Here is a 21,191-nt window from a genome sequence, read left to right as displayed (position 1 = left end):
ACACGGACACACGTGGACACAGATGGACATACATGAGGAGGGGGGTGTGTGTATCTACACAAATACTGTAATCTTCATGTGAGTGCACATACACTTATGTACATATATCTGCATCCCCCCACACCTATATGACTGTATCTCTTCATGTAGAGCATGTGTACACACACATGTAGTTATACACAGGGCTGTAAGTTTTTAGACACATGTGTGCATATATATCTTTATGTGAGCATACACAGATATAATGATTTATTTAGGTGCAGCTATGTCTATGTGGGTGTGTGTATCTATAATATAGATATGTGTATATATAATATACATGTATATTATACATGTATAAATAATGCATTTGTAGTTTTAATACACGTGTGTTTGTGTACATATATAACTAAATAATTGGTTGTGTGTGTATATGTAGGCATAGGTATGGGTAGATAACACATACATAAGCACAGATCTATACATAGATAGGGATGTATAGATCTGTATTTACAGAGGTGTATATACACATACATATATCTGTGTATATGTACATACATAAATGTTTGTAATTTATATGTGTATATATACACACATGCATATGTAGATATATCTCTATATCTACATCTCTCTGTATCTCCATGTCTATCTCTGTATGGATATATAGCTGTGTATATATACACAGACACCCACATGTATTTGTAATTTTTATATATTTATACATAGGCGTAGATATAGATACAGCTAAGGCTGTATAGATTATACTGGACACAGATAGTATACATGTGTGCATACAGAAGTAAACATTTGTATATACAGAGATACACATTTGTATTTGTGATTTCATACATATATATGTGTATGTTTCTGTCTGCACACAACCATCAATGTAGTTCTGTAGACAGATGTATAAATAAAGGTGTGTGGGTACAGCTGCAGGGAAAACCATGTACCTAAAGGTGTGGGGGTGTGTATGGGGCAGGGGTGTGCATGTGGACCCCAACCATGCACAGAGGGAGAGCTCTGATGTACTGGGTGGGTTGGGAGAGACCCTCCCTGTTTGCACACACACACAAATTTATGGGGGGCTTGTAGGTGCAGCCACGGCTACACAGGGAGTGGAGAAACACACACACTGTCCCCAGAACTGAGGGCTTGCACATATATTTAGTTTCTATATTTATGTATGCACAGATAGATGCAACTCTGTGTATATATGTATGTGGATAGATAGATATAGGTATTGGCAAAAATGTTTGTTCTGCTCAGAGTACATAAAGAGCTATAAAGAGATAGATACATGTAGCTATAGCTGTATCTCAGATAGCTGTATATCATATCTATATCTATCATATATGTATCTATATATAGCTATATCTATATATAGCTATAGCTATATATCTAGATGTTATCTATAGCTATATCTAAATCACAAATATCTGTTTCCACGTATATACAGCATATGTTTATAGAAAGATGAGTATGGAGTTATTGAGTCGGGTGTGGATATAAATATATCTACACATATATCTGCATATACACACATTTATGTATCTGTAATTTTCATATGTGTGCATATATCCATACAAACATGGATGCTGCTACAGCAGTATATTTACATGGATATGTACACATCTATATATTACATATATGGATCTATACATCGAGCTATGTATGTCTGTATATACACAAGTACACACGTGTCTACATGTGTGTGTTTGTATACACTTTATATGTCATTTTCAGAGACGTGTGTACATATCTATATACACATCTATATACACATATACATACATATCTCTGTGTGTGTGTGTGTACACACCTGTAATGAGTGGATGTGGGTGTGTGTATAGAGGCCCCTGTATTTCAGTAGCTTTGTGCAGATACATCTGAAGGTGCCTGTGGGCCATGGTCACCTCCACAGCTGCTGTGTGCAAATGTCCACGTGTCTGTATGTCCCCGCGTGTCTCCTGTGCGTCTGTCCACACACACGCTCATGCACTTGCCCACACACACTCCCCCGGCCCAGCCCCTCCCTGCAGCAGAGCCCAGCCCCACGCTCAGCCGGGACACCCCGGGCTGCTCCCCCAGGGAACCCCTTCCCTGTCACCGCCCCATCCTGTCCCCACCCCGGGACCCGCGGCCCCACGGTGCCGGTGTCGGGGCCAGCGGGGCCGGCGGCGCAGGGCAGAGGCGAGGGCTGGGGAACAGCTTCGTGTTGTCAGCCTCGTGGGCGTACAGCACCCGCGTGCACCCCGCGCCCGCCACCTCCGGCAACGCAGGGGCGGGAGCCGCGCATGCAACGGGCCCCGCGGCGGCTCCGGCTGCGGGCAGGGCGGCCGGGCGGCTGGGGCTCGTCTCCCGGTGCCCCACCGGCCGTCCCTGTGCCCCAGAGCCAGGCCGAGCGGCCGTGGCGCCGTGTCCGGGGCAGCGCGGGCAGGAGCGCTGGCTCTCGGCGCTCGTGGTGCAAACCACACTCTCCACTTCGCTCCAACAAAGCGTAAGCAAGCGAACGGGCGGCGAGGGCTGCGCGGCGGGCGGCGCGCTCGGGCGCGCTTAGGATCTGTAGTCCTTCTTGCTGTAGGGTTTGTTGCCCAGGATGCTATCGATCTCGTGGACGATGGAAGACGACAGCTTTGGAAGGACCTGCCGGGATAGGGGCAGCGCTGGGAGTCGGGATTGTGACTGTGGTGCGCGTGGGAGGACGCAGCCGGCAGTGGGATGCGGCCGTGCCGCGCTCACCGCCTCCACCCCGCTGTGTTTGTGCCACAAGCCCCAGCTTGCCAGCTGGCTGACCCAGTTAGGGAGAGCCTGGGTCGGGCCCAACCCTGCCCCCCCAGTCCAGCAAAGCCTCGTCTCTGCCGCTTCCCTTCGTGACAAGCAAAACCTGTCACAGAGCCGCGTTCGCGACCCTCTTTCCCTGCCCGGCATGGTGCAGCAGGGAGTGCTCAGTGCTCACTCCTGCTATGAGCACTGACCTGTATTGCTCCAATATTCTCCATCAGCTGGTCGGCATTGGAGGCCCCCAGTAAGACTGAGCTGACACCCTCGTTGCGCAGGCACCAGGCTGGAGAGGAGGGAGAGCAGAGCCTGAGCATGGTGTGGCTGCCCCGGTGTCACCCCCAGCAACCCCCTGTCTGCCACCCTCTTACCGATGGCGAGCTGGGGCAAGGTGCAGCCCAGGCGCTCGGCAATGGCCTGCAGCTCCTTCAGCTTCGCCTGCTGCCGCCGGCCCTCCTCACTCAGGATCTTGTCCTTCAGCCACTGGTATCCCTGGGGGGACGGGAAGGAGTGTCATGGGGGGACTGGGGTGTACTGGCACCTTGTGCAGGCAGGGCATCCCTGAACTCCCTGGGTTGGTTTGTGAGGCCCCTGGCCCTGCTCCCCCAGCTCTGTCCATCCCACTGTGCCCCCTGGCCCCAGTGTGGCTCACCTTCAGCGAGGCACGGGAGTAGGGGGGGATCCCCCCATCGTACTTCCCCGAGACGATGCCACAGGCCAGTGGGGACCAGGTCATGGCTCCGACACCTGGGGACAGAGCAGAATGGGGGGTGATGCTGCTGCTGCCCCCAGCTCCCCCAGGGACCACAGCACCCGGTCTCTGCAGCGCTGGGCACGCGGAGCATTGTGCTCTGGGGGCTGGGGAGGGACCTCCACCACTGTACCTATCTTGTGGAAGAGCTCAGGCAGCTGCACCTCCACCTTCTCCCGCTGGAACATGTGGTACTCGGCCTGCTCGCAGATCGGCGGGATCAGGTTGAACTGCCGGGCCACCGAGTACGCCTCCTGCACAAGAGCCGGGACCCTCAGTGCCACGCTGCTCCCCCTGCTGAGCCCCCCAGCCAGCCCCGAGCGGCTGCCCCAGGAACCGATTAAGGCTCAAGCACATCTGCACACGCTTGGCTCCCGAAAGCTGCTGTCTAATTAAATCAGCATCAGCGGCACCACTGGGGCTGTTCCGCTGCGGCCGCCCCGATCCCCTGGGCCCCTACCATGATCTCCATGGAGCTCCAGCGCGAGGTCCCCCAGTACATGGCCATCCCCTGGTTGATGACGTGGGTCATGGCTCGCACCGTCTCTGCCGGGAGGGAAGGAGAGAGCGGCCGGAAGGGGTTAGCAGGGGCTGCACCAGCACAAGGGGGTTCGCACCGTGCTGATGGCTGGTGAGCATCCCGCTCCCGCAGCGCTGTGGCGGGAGCTGGGCTGTGTCCAGAGGAGCAGGACGGGAACAGAGGGAGCAGCCACTCAGGATGTGCCGGGGACCACAGCCAACCTGACATGCTGGCGGTGCCGGGGCTCTCCTGGCATGGAGAGCAGCCCGAGGGTCCTGGCAGTGGCCCCACACCCTGTGGGGTTTTACCAGCACCGGCACCGCTGCGAGGGAAGGGACTGATGCACTGCCCATGCACGGAGACCCAGGGAGGGAAGCCTGGACCCCGTGCAAGGGGCTTGGGAGGTTTGGGGGGAGCCATCCCTGAGCCATGCGGGCTGGGACCAAGCCAAGGCGCGCTCCTGCAGCCAAAGGCGGGCAGTGGGGAGAGCGAGGGGCACGGGGCTTGCCCGGCCGGCACTGGGGCACACACCCCAGCATGCTCACAGCCGCCCCAGCAAGGAGAGCCTGCCGCAGACCCTGCCATGGGCCAAGGGAGTCCCACGGCAGGACCCTGGAGGGGCAGGAGCCTCTCTGCTTTTTTCCTTTTAACTGCAGGACAGTCTGAAGGAAGGGCCAGGGGGTGTTTGTGTTCTGCTGCCGCTGCCTCTGCATCTCATGGCGGGGTTTGCTCGAGGGGGGATCAGGGATGGGGGGTCACAGAGGAGTGAGGGCTCTGCCCCAGGAAACGCCGCTGGGACAGGCAGCGGCTGGCGGGCAGAGTGCGGGCAGGGAGTACCTTCTACGATGAAAGTCCTGGACTTGGAGGAACTAAATGGGTCCCCTGGTGACAAAAGAGAGATTTAGAGAGAGTGGAGTCACCGCTGCTGGGATGGGAGCAGCGACCTGCCACCGTGCCACCAACCCACCCCACCGTGGCCTGAGGGGGTCCTGGCGCCGGGCGGGGGGCGGCAGAGGCATGATCATGGCACGGACTGACCGTGGTGGCGGAGGAGCGGATTCTGCTCAGGAGGGAAAATGCCCTTGAAACACAAGCCTGGCGCAAACCAACCGCGACGGCAACGGAAGGCGGCAGGAAGGAAGGAGCGTGGCACCGCGGTGAGCACCCACCTTCCATCGGCGTGTTGGGGTCGGGCCGGTTGGCGAACACCACGTCCACATACTCCAGCTGCAGCCGCTCCAGCGACGCCTTCAGACCTGCCGCAGGGACGGGGCCGTCAGTCAGGGACCCTGTGCTGCCAGCAGGGAGGCAGCTGCCGAGGCACAGCCTGGCACCGGGGCCAGCAGCGCCCACTGAGCAACCCCACCCCTACATTTCCCTACCTTCTATGATGTGTTTTCGGGACAGGCCCCTCTCTGTCTCGGCCCTGGAAAAGGAAAGGTGGGTGAGAGCCTGGCCCGTGCCGGCTGCTCTGTCGCGGGGCAGGTGTTACCTACTTTCCTCCCCAGAAGATTTTGGTGGTGATGACCAGGCTGGACCGTCTGCAGGGAGAAAGAGAGAGTCACTGGTGGTGGCACCTGCGCACCCTGCCCGCTCCCTGCCCACGTGCATTCCTGCCCAGGCTGCTCTGCCAGCTTTCCCCAGGCCACCTGATCTGTGGTGACAGCTTTGCCAAACAGGGGTGATGTCCAGCTTACCTCCACCCTTTTTTCTTGATGATGTTCCCCAGCACCACTTCGGCCCTGCAAGGGAAGGGGATGTGAGCCGCCAGTGCCCCAGCTGCTGTGGTCAAGGGGACCAGTGACAGCTGGCAGGGACAGCTCCAGTCCCCAGTAGACTAAGAGGCAAAGGCAGCGGCCATGGGGACACTGTCTGCCCCTTGGCTGCAGTGCCCAGAGCAGAGCTGACCCCTAATGTGCAAGCTCACTGATTTTAAGTGAGTGCATGGACACACAGTGATGCCCCAGGCCAGTGTGCCTTGGGCACAGCCACTGCTCACCGTGCTGGGAGGGTGCATGGCTGTGCCTGCACGGCACAGGCCACCACAGGAAGCATGGGACTGCCAGAACCATGACCCCTCCCTGTGAGCAAGCACTCACAGCCCCGTCCTGGAAGCCACTTTGCAGCCAGAAAATCCAGGAGATTCCCAGTGTTGCTGTGGTTTGGAGGTGCAGGGGGCTGGGGTGCGGGGTGCCACTGCCAAAGCAGGGTACCTACTTGCCAGCAGCGTAGACTTCTGCTGTGTCAAAGAGATTAATGCCGTTGTCATAAGCTAAAGTCATCAGCTGCTCCGCCATCTGTGAGGAAAGAGCAGGGTCGGTGAAGGGGGTGGCCGAGAGCTGGGGCACAGGCGCGTGCGGAGCGCTGCTGAGCTCCGGCGTGCCACGTGCACCCAGAGCACAGCCCCATCCCCTCCCCACTCACCAGGGGAAGGCAGGGGAGGGACAGGACAACGGGGTACAACCTTACCTCATCTGTGATCTGCCCTCCGAAAGTCACCCATGTCCCTGCAGGGGAGAGAGGGTGTGTGCACGGTGAATGCGGTGAGCGCCAAGCGCCGCCGCCCTGAGCCCCCGGCCACCCACCCCGGCCACCTCAGCACAGCCCTGAGCCCCCGGCCACCCACCCCGGCCCCCTCGGCACGTCCCCGGCACGTGGTGGCCACAGCCGGCCGGGCCGCGTGCAGCGCGGTGCTCCCAGCACGGCCCAGTCGCTTCCTATCGCATCACAAAGGGAGAAAATAATTTGACGATTTCTGGGCCGTGACTCAAAACGGCTGCGGGGCTGAGGGAAACCCTTTCCTTCCCTGCGCAAACATCGCTGGGGCAGGCGAGCGCCGCCCTCGCCGGGGAGCACCAGCAGGACCCAGGGGACGCCGAGGGGCTGCGGCAAACCCTGGCACTTACCCAGGCCCAGGCAGGACACGCGCAGCCCAGACTTCCCGAGGTTCCTGGAAGACAGAGAGCATCAGGAAAGGCGCCAGAAAGCCCCAAAAGGGCCGTCTGATGCACCCCGTGTGCCACTGAATGCAGTGGGCACAGGGGCTGGGAGGTGTGGTGGTGGTCCCTGGTCCCCACCCCATCCCCACATGTGAGGGTCCCCCTGCAACCAGTTAAAGAGCCATCCCAGGCCAGGCATCCCATAGCTCACTGGTGGCACCGCCAGCACTGGCGCAGTGATGCCATGCCTGGCAGGGTTATCGGGGGGGGGCAGCGGGCAGTGACCTCATTAAAGCAGTTTCCTGTGATAAGGCCGGGGTGTCTGCCTGCCCTGAGAGTGCTGCTGGCACAGGGGGGTGAGACGGGAAGCAAGGAGAGCTGGTGGATGAGGACTGAAGCATCCCACACATGGTATGAATTGTGCCTGTTCTCTGCATCACGGCACAGGGAAGCACACGACTTGCACAGGACGAGGGTGCTTTGGGAGTGGAGCAACATCCTGGAGAAATGGAGCACCCCAGAAAATCTGACCAGCACAAGGAACTGAAGAACAGCTTTCGGAAAGGGGGCCGGGCTGGCAGACGCCTTCGCCACAGTGATGGAGAGCCAGTTACTTGTTAAAAATGACAAAGGCTCGAGAAATGAGCGTTAAAATAAATAAAGTGTAGGTGAGCCGCGGCAGCTCGCCCGCGCGGGTGTCGCATAGCAACCGGAGGCACTGCCACCGCCAGCACCGCCGACACGGGCACTGCCAGCCGGGCAGGGAGCAGCCACGGCCCAGCCCTGGTGTGCCAAGTTGGGGCACTGTCCTCCCATGCTGCTGTCTTACTGCCCAGCACCTGGAGGTGTGGGAGCTCCCCCGGCCCCGTGGTGTTTTTAGAGCGTTGCGTGGCGGGGAGAAGCCACGGCCCTGGGGTGGTAGCGGCTCAAGCCCCCGTGATGGGGATTGCCACGGGGAGTGGACAGCATTGGACCCATCCTGGCCATTGCAGAGGCATCCCAGGGTCCTCCTGGGCAAGTGGCTATCACCGCTCCCAGCTTTCCAGCTCAAAAGTGTGTTGACCAGCTGCCCAGTGGAGACACTGGCAGGACTTGGCAAGGCCAGGCATCCTCCTGCGCTGTGCCACCGCCTTCCTATCCCATCCCTTCACTTGGAGCAACCCCCTGCATCACTGTCCATCCAGCAGCCACCAGCGGGAACCCCTGAGCTGATCACCCACTGCCTGGGAGAGGGTGGTCCCACTGTGCTTCTCCTCTGGATGGGGACATGACGGGGGGCAGGAGCGCCGAGCCCCGAGGATGGCACCGCACACGGCCCCAGCACTGCTGCAACCAGCGCAAAGCTTTGGTGTTCCAGAGCTGGACGGAGCAATCCCAGTGCCCTCCCCAGTGCCCAGGTGAGGGGAACCAGCTGATCTGGACGATGCTGGTAGGTAACAGCCGGGCTCACCCCAGCGCTCTGACGTGCTTTGTGCCTAATGCCGGCACATCTGGGCTGCAGAGGGGGCACGCGGCCGCTGGCAGCTGGACTGTGGCGTGCAGGCTCATCTTGGGGGGGGCCTGCCCTGTGCTGGGGTGCATGCTCACCCTGCTCACCCGGGGGAAGCCCCAGCCCTGCACTGGGGTGCACACTAGGACTCGGCAGGGGAAGCCCCGAGCGCTCTGCCCCAGAGCCAGGGACGTGGAGCGCGTGAGCCCCGTGGGTGCTGGCTGGGGGGACCAGCACCCCACGTGCACACACCACCCTTCATTTCTAGGCCCACCGTGGGCAGCCAGACCCGAATCCCAGCTCACGGTTCCACGCTCGCTTTGCAGGGTAGTGAGCCTCTGTCAGCACCGTAAGGATGCCATGGCACACCGGATTAACGCTCCCGTGACTCCCAAACCCACCCTGCTCGGCAGGCGCTGGGGATGCTGCTAATCCTATCCCGAATTTTAGGGTCCCTTGTCCCCCCCATCCTGAAGGTTTTACGCGCGGCTGAATCAAGGCTGCCCCGAAGGGACAGGAGCGAACAGCGAGGCAGCACACGGAGGCGCACGGTCAGCACTTTTAGCGCCGACACCGACAGAGCCGGTCGCGAGCCGGGAATTAGGGGAGTGCGGCCCCCACACCCCCAGGCCGCCCCGATCCCGGCAAGAAACAGGGAAAGCCCCAGCAGCGCCCGTTTCCTACCGGTATTTCATCCCCGGCTGCTTGACGCTGGACTCGCTGGAGGAGGGCGCGTTCTGCACCGAGAGCTGCCCCAGGCTGCGGGCCACCATGGCCACCGCGCGGAACTTGCCGCGGGTGCCGAGGCTGGGGCTGCCGGCATTCTGTCGGTTCAGCCGGTCCTCCGCGCTCCGGCTCTTGATGCTGTGCTCGGAGCACACAAAGGAGACCTGCATGCTGCTCCGCCGGGCAGCAGCGCCAGCTGCCTAAATTTAGCCGGCGCCCCGGGCGAGGCGGGAGCTCCTCCCGCGCGCCGCCAACGTGACGGCGGGGGGCTGCGGGGCGGCGGGCGCGGAGCTCCCGTCAGCCCTCCTGCCCTCAATATTTCATGAGCTCGGGAAGCGAGCGAGCGGCACGCGGGCAGGTGGGGGCAGGAAGGGCAGCGCCGCTGACGAGGTCCCCCCCGAGGAGCCCCGGCGGGGCAGGACCCCGCTGTGCCCTGCTGGGCATCCCCCGGGGGCGCGGCCGCTGGCCCAGCCCCGCTTCGGGGCACGGCGGGGGCTGAGGCCGCGCAGCGAAGGGGTTCTTTCTCCGTTGCCCCCCTCCGGCCACGCACCGCAGCACAGCATCCCCTTGCACGGGTCTGAAACCGAACCCTCCGGCAGCGCTGCGTGTGCGCTGCCAACCCCAGGGCTGGGCAAGGACGCGGGCGGCAGGCTGAAGGCTCTCCTGCAGCAGAGCCCGGCTCTTTGCCCAAGTCGGACTGGTTGTCCCCCTTGGGGCCACGGCCCCAACAGCATATCCCCCAAATTTTGCCCAGTGCAAGCAAAGTTGAGCGAGGTGAACCCCAGCCCAGCACCTTCTGCCAAAGCAGGGACACAAGTCACCGCGCTACAGCTCTGTCCTGCAGCCAGGGCCATGAGCCGGCTGCCTGCGCCCACCTCGCCCCTCAGGACAGAGCAAGATGCGGGAACGGGGCTTGTGGGAAATTACGCACATTCGCCCCCCACCTAATGAGAAATCTTGTAATCTCCTCCGCTTCCCTCTGCCGCAAAGCTCCTTAGCTGGTAATCCTACCAGCACCGGCGCCGGCGCCGGCTCCAGCGCGGGGGGGAGACCCGACAGCAGTCAGCAGCCTCCGGAGGAGGAGAAACCCCATAGATTTTTGAGGGCAGCGCGGACACGGCCAAAGGAGGAGCACCTTTGGGCGTGCCTGTGCCAGCAGCTCCCATCAATAAATAATGTCCCCATGAATATTTGATGGGCTCTTGCCACTGTGTAAATGTTACCGCGGTCACTGTGAGTGGAGGGGAACCTGACCTGAGGCGCAGCACGGCTCGGCACAGTGCGGCACGGCAGGACCTGGCAGCTGCCAGCTCCCGGGTGCTTCACTGCAGTGGGGCACGAGGAGCACCCCTGCACAGGGGGAACAGCCATTGTCCCCAGCCCTGGTGTCCCTCGCCAATCCTGAGCTGTGTTACTGCACCCCATCACCCCGCCCGTGACACCAGGGGAGAGAGGGGAGGGGTGCACTGGGCAGAGCAGCCCCGTCACTCCAAGGGGCCGTGGCTGCCTCTGCGGCTGCCCAGAGAAGGGCAAATAAGGACAAATTCCAAAAGAAAGACAAATACCAGCTGAAATCCTGATACACCTTGCACTGGGACCCACTTGCAAAATTGATGGCGCACCCGCTACACGACGCACAGCCATCAGTCAGGCGGAGACACACACCCGGCCCGTGGAGACACACACCCATCAGATTGCAAATGTACACCCCTCGGGTAGACATGTACCCCCATCAGATGGAGACGTACACCTGTGAAGCAGACAGCCCTTCAGCGGCTGTTTGCTCCAGCTGTCTTCCTTTAAAGCCCGGAGCTGTTTGCAGACGCAACCACCCAAACAGCAAACGGGAACGTCAGGTGAGAAGCTCAAAGATCACAAAGCAGGTGAGCGCTGACAGCGCTGACTGGCTGCCACCTCTGCAGCATGTGCAGCACCAGATCACCCACCGTGCCAAGAGCATCGACTCCTCCCAGCCTTGGCGAGGCACAGGGGAGCCAAGGTGAGCACAGGTGAGAGCCATTCTCCCGATGAGGTGTCAAACCACCACCACACAGCATCCCCTGTGCCGTCTCCACACCTCGGCCCTCGCGGCGCTGCCTTACCTGTACTTCATGCCGGTGGCGTGGGCAGTGCTGTCAGCCAGGGAGAGCCCGTGCATCCGCAGGAACTCCTCCAGCGTCTTCGCCCGCGCCGCCGCCCGCACGTCCCGCAGCCGCCGCAGCTCCAGCCCGTCGGCCGCCCGGGGGGCCGGGGGCAGCCCCCACTCGGGCGCGGGCCGGCTGGCCACGCTGCGCAGGCTCTCGCTGTAGGTCATGGAGAGCATCCCGCCACCCAAGCACGGGCTCTGCTGGCCGGCCACGCCACCAAACACTCCGTGGTGCTACGGAGAGAGCTGGGAAAGCACAACATGGGCTCTGCTGCCACTCAGGGCAGAGTTCTGGCCATGCTGCCATGCTGGAGTGGTGGCACCTGCCCTTGCCAGGACATGCAGCGCAGGGAGGGGACAGTGAGGACCCTGGCAAAGCCAGTCTTTTCAGCAGAGCACAGCCTTGACGTGGGAGCTGAGGCACAAAGGGAGAAGGAGCAGGACAGAAATAAGGCACAGCCCATGGCTGAGGAGGCAGCAGTGCCTACCCCAGCTGCCCCGAGCCACGTTGCAGCAGCGTGGCCCATGCCCTATCTGTGCTGGCCCCCAGCTTGGACTGGTTTGCACCCCTGTGAGGGATGCGGGGAGCTGGCCAAGATGCTGCCGGTGACAATCTGGCACTGTGCACCAGTGGGCAGGAGAAGTCACGATGGGAAAGTTCCTGTGGGGCTCCCCAGGAAGGGTGGGCACCTGCAGAGGGGCTGTGGGCACCAGGTGCTCACCATGCCAGCATCACGCTGCCACAATGTGCCACTTCCAGCCAACACCTTCCCCTCCACCACGGCAGCGACCTCCCAGCTGGTGCAGCTGCTGAGCACAGCCTGCTGCAGGGCGAGCATCTCACCCACTGGAGTCCTCGCCACCTCTACGGCTGGGACCTCACCGGGAGGGCACTGGCATCAATTCCTGTGCCACTCTCTGCCGCGTCTCTTGTTCTCAGTGTCTGAAGGGAGCGGAGACTGGGGCCAAAACTGTGGCACAGGTACCGAAGCGGCCACTGGGAATGCACTGGCACCAGGCTCCAGCCAGGCAGGCCCCCACTGTGGTTTTTTCTTTCCCTGGGAAGCTCACATTGACGGCAGCAGGGACCAAAGACAAAGTGCTCCCTGCTGCTGTCACCTCCAAAGGCTCCAAACACGGAGGATATGGAGCAGCAGCTGGCTGGGGTGACCAAAACCCTGGGGGTCTCCTGTGACACCCAGTGCTGCCAGAGAGCACTCTGTGCTCCTCCTGCTCTGTAGCAAGGCCTTGGGAATGCAGGGAGATATGGAAAAGGGATATTTCCCTCTGCTGTGGCAAAGCCAAACCAAACCCCGGTTACTAGCCCCTTCCTGCCACACCTCAAAGTTGGAGACAAGCTGGCACCTTCTCCATGGCTGGTAGTTTTAATTAGGGCAGTACCAGTGGCTCCTGCTGGGTGTGGGCACCTGGTGGGATCCCCTTGATCTCAGTGGGATCCCTTGGCCTGGTGGGATCCCCTCGCCTGACAGTGGCAAGGAGAAGCCTGAGCTGACTGCACCACGGCTCTACAGCAGTGAGATGGATGCAGCAAGCGGAGCCAGGGGGTTGGGCAGGGCTGCTCTGAGGAACGGGGCATGAATCCACTGGCTGCCCCACCTCGACACCTCCCCGATTGTCAGCACAGCAAGGGTACAGAGCAGCACAGAGAGCGCGGCAGTGGCGGAGCTGGTCATGGCAGAAATCCCGGTGCTCCCGGGTCGAGCGGCAGTGGGGCTGCAGGAGCTGCCGAGGACAAGCTGTGCCCTGCCCAAGCAGGAGAGGCTGTTTGGTGGGGAAGGAGCAGGGATGAGGACAGGGCACAGGCTCTGCAGGACAACGGCACTTTTAGCAGCATCGGGGGCACAACAAGTGGGTGACGGGCAGGGCAGCTGCCCAGAGAGGCGTCTGGCCAGCCTGGCTTGCCAAGCTGGGAACCTGTTGGCAGCCACCGGCCTGCCTAAAGCCAGAAAGATCCCAAACCCCAAAAGAAAACGACTCTAAGCCATCAAATCCCAAGTAGCCCCGCATGGAAAATCTTCCCTGCTGCCCGCAGCGGCTGCCCCGTGGCAGTGCCCATTCCCACCTGCCGTGCCCATCCCCACTCGCCGCCCGCGCCTCCAGCCCCGACTCACCGCGCCAGGGAAGCTGCTCAGCAGCAGCGCAGCTCTGGGTGGCGAGGCTGCCCCGGGGCAGATATAAGAGCTGTCGCGTTGTTTTGCATTAGGGGAGTGTCGACGCACTTGGCGGCCACGCCGGGCCCCCAGCGCCCGGCTTCTCACCGCGCTCCATTAGCCCTATTAGGGGATTTTCTTCCTTGCATAGGGGAGCTAAATTATTCATGGCGCCTCGCTAAAAGCCTGGGATGTGCTGCTGCAACACTGGCACCGCCGCCCCTGCTCGCAGCCGCCCCTCACCCTGCGGTGACAGGTTCTGCACCATCGGCACACGGGCGCTGGGGACACTGGGGTCACCAGGGAGCAGAGACTGTCCCTGTGGCAGACACACCCCTCCTGTGGTCCCTGCGGCACCAGGGCCAGAGCTGGGCAGTGGCAGGACTCAAAGGCGGCCTCCTCCGGGCAGGAGCCCTGAAATGGAACTGGGTGGTGGACACTGGCAGAGGCTCCCTGAAGGCAGCCTATGGACAAGCTGGGTCCTGCCAGGCAGCCTCGGGAGCCTTTTAAACCAGATGTGTCCAGTGGTTCAGGCCAGTTTGGCAGCCAAAACCTGCCCGTGGCTGGGGCTCGGCAGTGCTGGTGGCAGTGCTGGGACAGATCACTCACAGTGCCACTGAGCCATCCCGGTGCCCGCCAGCCTCACCTCCCCCTGCCATGTGCGGGATGGAGCAGGGGGGCCACGGCTCCCTCAGGGGCAGGCCCCTGCCCATGGTGGCCGGGCTGGACCCAGTCCCACACTACCAGGGCTGCTGTGGCTCCAGGAGCACCGGAGCAGCTGCTGGCAGAGCACATGGGCAAAGAGCCACCCTCACTTCAGACGGTAAAAGGGTGGCGGGGGCAAGTGTTGCCTCCTGAACCACTTAGTGACGCTGGTCCTAATGGCAGGAGCAGCAAAGCAGCTGGCTGGGTTCCTGGAGTTGCCCTTGGGAAAAGACAGCGGGCTCCTCCAGGCACAGCATTGGCACAGGATACCCCCCACACCCCTCCCCACCCGTGCTCCGGCCACACTCTGTTGCTTGGGCAGCCCACGAGGATGGTGCCCTCCACCGAGCCGCACCACGGGGTCCTCACGCCGCGCTCCCAAACCCGCAGGTGACGAGGTGATGCCACACCGGTGATGCCCGTCCCACACAGAGGGACCCCAGCACGGCGGGCAGGGCAGCACTGTGCCAGCAGCACCCAGGCACGGCCAGGGGCTGCGGCCACTTGCAGATTTTGGGGAGGGGGAAGGGCTGGGTTACCTGTAGAACTGGAGCTGGCGCTTGGGGCTCCCGTATCTCGCGCTTCCGACAGCAAAGGGGAGAGAGAAGAAAGATGCCACAAACCCCATTAGAAAGAAGGAGCAGGACTGAGCGGCAGAGCCGACGGCCATGGGAAGGGTCAGTGACACCCACCCATGTCACATCACGGCAGGCACAGTGCAGTGGGCATTGGCACAACCCCAGGAGTGCCCACTATGCCCATAACAGGCACCAGCACCCCAAAACACTGTTGCTGCTGCCGTGTGGGGGTTTTGTCCTGGAAGTTTTTGCACGAAGAGTGCTGGGCTGGTTTTGGAGTGTCAGGGCAATTTCATGGAGTGTAGTGGTTCTGGGATGCCATGGGCCTGTGTTTGAAGCCCCACAGAGCCCCACCACCACCATCCCTCACCCTTACCTGTAAATCATCCCTGGGGAGCCCGTCTGCCGCAGCGAGAGTCGCGCTGGGGAGTCAGTGGTGGATTCGGGATACATGGAGCCACCCTGGGCTCCCCGGAGCCACTCGCTGCCTCACCCCTGCCACAGGAGAAGAGAGTAAAGGAAGAAATGAGGGTTTTTTGGGCACGCGCATGAGGTACTTCCTGTTGCAGAAGCTCTCGAGCCAGAAGGGCATGTGGCAGGGGCAGCGTGTGGGCACAGCAGCCCTGCCAGCCCCAGCCCCCAGAGTTCACACCCTGACCTGCTGCTGATCCCCAAACCATCTCACCCCAGCCCTGTGCCCCTGACTTCTCAGCTTGGCTGCTCTCCCCAAACCTCTGGGGGTCCCGAGACCTCAGGAAATGCTGGGGAAATGCAGGCCTGAAAAATGAAACACTCTTAAAACCCCGAAGCCGCCCCCAAGGATCCTTTGCAAGGGACAAGTCGAGAAGAGGAAAACAACCCAGCTCTGACCGCAGCCCACACGTGACTGTGTGCACGGGGATGCAGGAACTCTGGGGGAAAGGGAGGCCTCACCCCCAGGCACCCCCAACCCTTCCTGTCCCTACCCCCATGCCAGGGGCACCCGGCATGACTCCCTGGGAGCTGTGCTCCTGCTCCCACTCCCGCAACACTGTCAGCAGTTTCCAATATCACGGAAAATGATGACACTTCCCTACAGAACTGGGGCTGGGATTTAAATTTATCCTATCTTTCTTTAGGCTGGTGAGATGCCATCTTTACACTACAGGTCACCAGCTGCTCTTTCCCCCAGATGGGGTCTGAGAGATCTCCAGGCTCCTTCCTGGCTGCCCTGGGCTCAGCGGGAGCATGGCCTTACACAGTGTGCTCATGTCCTGGCACGCATCCCGCCTGCGTCCTGGCACAGCATGCCTGCATCCTGCATTCCTCCTGCATCCTGGCACAGCATGCCTGCATCCTGCATCCCTCCTGCATCCTGGCACAGCATGCCTGCATCCTGCATTCCTCCCGCATCCTGGCACAGCGTGCCTGCATCCCGCATCCCTCCTGCATCCTGGCACAGCATGTATGCCTGCATCCCGCATCCCAGCACGGTGTGCTCACATATCACATCCTGCCTGCATCCCAGCCCGCATCCTGCATCCACAGCCTGCATCCCTCCTGCATCCCAGCACAGTGTGCCAGCATCCTACATCCCTCCCGCATCCCGCATCCCTCCGGCATCCCAGCACGGCGTGCCTGCATCCCGGCGCAGCCCCTGCAGCCCACGCAGCCCAATGGCAGCGGCTGCGGCAGCCGAGCCCGTCCCCGAGGAGCCGCCCGCCCGCCCACCGCAGCTCCCGGCCCCGCTGCGGCCCCGGCACAGATCCCCAGCGCTCTTCTCCCGAGCGCCACAGGAGCGCGTCTCTCTTGGCCGCAGCCGCGCCGGGGCCAGAGCGCAGGCAGGCTCAGCTAAGCCGGGTTTATTTTTGAGCGGTCAGGAGGGAGCTGCTCTCTCCCGGCCCTGCAGCAGTGCCCTGCGCCCGGAACAGACCCTGCCAAGCCCCACAGCCAGGACCCTGCCGAGCCCCTCGAGCCCTTGCAATGCCCCAGCTTCTCCTGGGGGATGCTCGTGTTGGCTCTGCAGCTCCCACGGCCTCGCCTGGCAGTGGCAGCCACCGGCTGGGCACCGTCCTGACTGCTCATGCCTGCTCAGCATCACTTTGTTGGTGGTGGCAGAACGAAGCTGAAGGCAGCTGGGGGATGCCTGCAGGGGGGACAGCTGGCCCCCCATGCCTCAGCACAGCCATGTAGCTCCTTGCTTGTGCTGCCACAGTCCCGGACTCCTGAGTGGCTCAGGATGGGCTGCTTCTGCATCCCGGGGGGGCTGTGGTGCCAGGAGCTCAGCTCTCTGGTATTTTCAACAGGACCTGATGCCCCTTCCCCATTGCCTCCCAGCAATGCTGCAGGGGCTGAGCACAGTGGCTGGCAAGTCTCCGGCGGCGCTGGAGGGACTGTGCTGGGAAGCATGGCTGGACCACAGGCACACAGTTCAGGGCTCTGCAGCCTGAGGAGCTGGAGCATTCTGGCCTCGGGGGCCAATGCACCCCTCTGAGCTCTCCAAGCCAAAGGCACTGCCAAAAGCCCAGTCCAGTCCATGCCGGCAGTTTGGTGCTTCCCTGAGGCGGCTCCTGCACCTCCAGGTTCCTCACAGCACGACTCAGCTGCGAGTCCTCAACTGCGGTGGTTTCTGTGGGACAATATCCCCAAAAGGAAGAAAAGTGTTTTCTTCTGCAGGATGCACCCAGGAGCCAGATGAAAAGTGCAGAAGCCCTGATAGTTTGTGCTCCCACGGGGCTCCATCCCTGTCCCTGGTAGCAGGATGGGGCACAAGAGCACGGGTGCTGCGACACTGACAGTTTACGCCCGGGAAGCCCCAGGAGCCAAAGTCTGCTGGGCCAGCCTGGGGGGGAATACAGACTGCAGCCTCCCAGACACACTGCTATCGGAGCAGGATGGGGGGAAACCGCACATGGAACTAATGGGAATGTAAGGACGAGACCACTGCTTCTGATGAGCCTGATCCCCCAAGGGTGAGGCCCTGGGAGACCCCTGCCCTGGGCACCTCAGCATCCCGCCCAGCTGCTCAGGCAAGGGATGCAGGGAATGTGGCATGGAGCATCTCCCCTCGCCAGGTGCCCGTCCCCATATTTCTGACCCTTTTTCACCGTGTTTGCAGCAAATGCTCCCCCCCCCGACGCCACGGGGAAGGTGACTTTAGCCCAATGACTCACGCTGCCCTGCTCTGTCGCCTGGGCACCTCCTGCCGTCACCCCTGCGCTCATGCCCCGCGCTGGTCCCGTGCCCCCCCCGGCTGCACGGGCGCCGCAGGGATCCGCAGAGCAGCAGCCCTGCCCCTTCCCTCGGCCCGGGAGCCTCTCCTGCGGCGCAGCGTCCCCCAGCCCGCCGGGCCCCTCCGACTGCGCTGCCGGGCTCCGGCGCCTTCCCCAGCCCATCATCGCGACAGCGCAGCAGGCGGGTGCCGGGGATTCAGTTGCGACACGTGAGGTCGCCCGTGACCGCCGAAGCGCCGGCACAGCTCGGCTGCCGAGTCAATGACACAGCCCGAACGCACACGCGGCTCGCCAGCCGGGGTTATTCCGGCTCTGCCGTCACGTACACCAGTGCCAAAGTACCGGGGTCCGCCAGCATACCGAGCACCCGCGTGTCCCCGATGTGTGACCCTGCCAGGTCCCCGCCGTGCCGTGGCTGCCGGCCGGGCACGGCCGAGCCACCGCCGCGGCCCCGCTCGCACCCAGCACCGCACCTACCTGGCTCCGGTGCTCGGACGGAGGGAGACGCGAGGTCAGGAGGCGCAAAGGAACGAGTCAAAGCCCGGCTGCCGGAGAGCTGCAGGCTCCGCTGGTCTCGGGAAGCGGCGCCGGTGCCGGCGCAGAGCAGCTGCTACAGCCGGCGGCAAACGCAGCGGATGACGGTTCCTACCCCATTCCCGTTCCGTCCCCGGGAAAAGGCGTCTGGCGGAGGGGGGAAGCTGAGCCCTCCGCGCCCCAGGATACCGCAGCACCCAGGGATGCTGCAGAGCCGTCCCTGCCGCTCTCACATCCTGACTCGGCAAGTTTGCCTCCGCCGGTGGCTGCAGCCGGCTCCCGATCCCGCCGGTGCCTTAACCGTGTCGGCGCCGCACCCGGCACCGGCAGCGCGTGGGCGAGCGAGCGGCTGCCACCGACCGCCCCTGCGCAGCTCAGGCGGGGGGAGGCTGGTCCGGGGCCGCAGGGAGCCTGGGCACGAGCTGCATCATCGCTGCCTTAGATCACGCCGGGTGTTTTTCTTAAAAAAATCAAATACAGCGTCGGCAGTGATGCTGCGGGGCTGCCGCCAGCACCGGGGTCAGTCCCGCCGCCGGTGGCCCGTCCCCCTCGGCTCTCGCCCATCACGCCTTTTCAGCGCCTTTGGCTTTTTGGTCACCTCGAGCAAACCCCCTCCCTCCCACCCCCCGGAGACACCCCAGTAACTGGAGCAGGCTGGTCCCCGCAGTGATCCCGCAGCAATAACAACACCGGTGCAGCTGGAACTAACAGGAAAACTAGAGGCCAAGCCTGCAAAAGGGGTCAGGGTTTTGGACACACAGTGGTGCTCTGGCACTTATAAATTAGGAAAAACATGATTCCTCTCCCTCAGCCAAGTCATACTCAGCTTCGTGGCAGCATCTTGGCACTTCCTCTGCCCTTCCAGCACTGTCCTGGCAGCGACGGGGCCAACAAGCATGCTGCCTGCTCCAAACCATGCCGACACTGACAGGGACCACTTGGAACTGCCAGGGTGGGTGAACCCTGCAGGCTGCCTGCTGTCCATGCCACAGCAGCTCCAGGAACAGCCAGTGACAGGTAGGGAAGGCCATAAACCCCATCCTGTTCGGGGATGCTCCCAGCATCAGTGGCTTTGCTCCCCCAGCAGAGGGTGGGAGTCATGTGCCAAGTCGTTCTCCTCCTGCTCTGTGATGCATCCAACCTGCAGACCTGCACACCAAGAGCAGGTGACGGCTGGCCCTCCTGCCCTCCTCATCAAAACAATAGTAATAATAACTAATAAAACCAGCAGCCCTCACGAATCTTCTGTCGGCAGCTGTGTGCAGAGGCGTTTCCTGCTCACCAGCCGGAAAAATCACTGCATATATGCAACAAGCCTGTACATGGATGTGATACAGACAGACTGGATACATCTCACCCAGCCTGCTGTGGCACTCACCCACCGCGCTGCACCCAGCGACGCTTTGGGAGGAAACCTGTGGTTTTGGGAAGCAGGCTGGGTGCCAGCGGCACGGACCACGTCTCACCTGGACGAAAGCCCGCAGTGCCTGTGTGAACTGTCCCAGGAACCGGCATGAAACAGCTCCGCGTGACAGCCACGGGCTGAGCGGGCAGGGGGCCAACGGGGGTCCCCATCACAAGGAAAACAGCCTCAAAAACTGGAGGCTGCTGAGCCAGAGGCCCGAGAGCTTCGGGCCCGGCAGAAGAAAAGGTGAGGGAGCCGTGGCTGCGGACGGGTTGCGAGGGGACCGGAGACCCTCCACAGGGCTCGGGGCTCCCTCCACCCGCAGCCCCCGGTCACCGCCGCAACCGGAGACAAGGAACGGACCGAGGAACGGCAGGAAACTGAAGGAAACTGAAGGAACCCTGACGTTTGACCCGCTGTGCACAAAGTGGCTCTGACGAGGAAACCGGACGATGCTTGGGGAAAATCCAACATTCCCACTCTCGAGTCACCGGAGCGTTGCCGGCGACTCACGCCGCGTCACCGGGGCTCCAGCCCCGCCGCTCCCGGTGTACGGCGACAGGCCGCAGGCCACCTGAGCATCACGCGCAGGGTCACCTCGCCTTGCTGGGGGAACGAACCACCGCTGGACGGCGGCCAACCACCCCCGTCCCCGCACAGCCCAGGGTCCCGCTGGGACGAGAGCCGGCGGCGGGGCGAGGGCCCCGTTCCCCGCAGCGGGGAGAGCCGGGAGGGGCGTGCGGCGGAGTGGCCTCGCCCGCAGCTCTGCCCGCGGCTCTGCCCGGGGCCCTGCCCGGTCCCATCGCCCCCGCCATCGCCCCGGTGCCGGTGCCGGCCCCGCTCCCCCCGCGCCCCCGCACCTGCCCCGCGTCCGCCGCTCCCGCCGCTCCGCCGCGCGCCCTCGTGGGGGGCGGCCCCGCCCCGCCTGGCCCCGCCCCGCCCACCGCCCATTGGCCGCGCCGCCCGCCTCTCGTGCCGTATGCATAGAACGAGAGCGCCGGGCCGCCCCCATTGGCTGCGGCGCCGGCCGGGCCCAGCGCGAGGCCCCGCCCCGCGCGGTGCGGCACCATCGCCCTAGTAACCCGATGCTGAGGCGGGCGCGACCACCCGCCGCGGGGGGGGGGACGACCGACGCTGCCGCCGCCGCTTCCGCCCCGCTGCTGCGTCCCGCGCCTCTGCGGGATCGCTCCGGTGTCGCTCCGCCGACGCGTCTCTCCTCTTCCCCCCGGCGAGGGTGCGCGGGAGGCGGACGGCG

General features: G+C 62.4%; 2 protein-coding genes across 6 annotated transcripts in view; one reads left to right on the top strand and one right to left on the bottom strand.

Annotated features, from left to right (window-relative positions):
- Nucleotides 1-675: 675 nt before the first annotated feature.
- On the bottom strand, nt 676-20,848 carry KCNAB2 (potassium voltage-gated channel subfamily A regulatory beta subunit 2). Of its 5 annotated transcripts, none has more exons than XM_027702053.1 (16): nt 20,797-20,848; nt 15,162-15,280; nt 14,747-14,788; nt 6,938-6,981; nt 6,501-6,538; nt 6,249-6,328; nt 5,729-5,773; nt 5,528-5,572; nt 5,414-5,457; nt 5,201-5,287; nt 3,972-4,057; nt 3,645-3,765; nt 3,413-3,507; nt 3,132-3,252; nt 2,958-3,046; nt 676-2,625 (listed from the first exon to the last, which is right to left on the bottom strand). In XM_027702053.1, the coding sequence occupies exons 2-16, from the start codon at nt 15,236-15,238 to the stop codon at nt 2,536-2,538; spliced, it is 1,104 nt and encodes a 367-aa protein (XP_027557854.1). In that variant the 5' UTR covers nt 15,239-15,280; nt 20,797-20,848; the 3' UTR covers nt 676-2,535. The 5 variants fall into 5 exon arrangements, with proteins under 5 accessions (XP_027557854.1, XP_027557853.1, XP_027557855.1 ...); XM_027702052.1 differs by lacking the exon at nt 20,797-20,848 and adding an exon at nt 18,475-18,869; XM_027702054.1 differs by lacking the exons at nt 14,747-14,788; nt 20,797-20,848 and adding an exon at nt 18,475-18,869.
- NPHP4 (nephrocystin 4) overlaps nt 12,365-21,191 on the top strand; it is a 28,939-nt gene continuing 20,112 nt past the window's right edge. The window contains exon 1 of the mRNA XM_027702049.1: nt 12,365-12,376. The gene's annotated coding sequence lies outside the window, so the exon portion shown is untranslated. The remainder of the gene's footprint in view (nt 12,377-21,191) is intronic.

This window comes from Neopelma chrysocephalum, unplaced genomic scaffold (genome assembly GCF_003984885.1).
Source record: "Neopelma chrysocephalum unplaced genomic scaffold, ASM398488v2 Primary Assembly neopelma1_180, whole genome shotgun sequence".
NCBI classification, from domain to species: Eukaryota; Metazoa; Chordata; class Aves; order Passeriformes; family Pipridae; genus Neopelma; species Neopelma chrysocephalum.
This window is presented reverse-complemented; position numbering and strand designations above follow the sequence as displayed.

Bases quoted from the DNA above. Each gene is read 5' to 3' on its own strand.
- KCNAB2 (XM_027702055.1), bottom strand. From the start codon at position 11,508: ATGCTCTCCATGACCTACAGCGAGAGCCTGCGCAGCGTGGCCAGCCGG. The intron at 5,774-6,248 runs GTAGGTACCCTG...CTTCCCTTGCAG, and splicing joins GAAGTCTACGCTGCTGGCAA to GGCCGAAGTGGTGCTGGGGA. The intron at 3,047-3,131 runs GTAAGAGGGTGG...CCTCCTCTCCAG, and splicing joins CTTGCCCCAGCTCGCCATCG to CCTGGTGCCTGCGCAACGAG.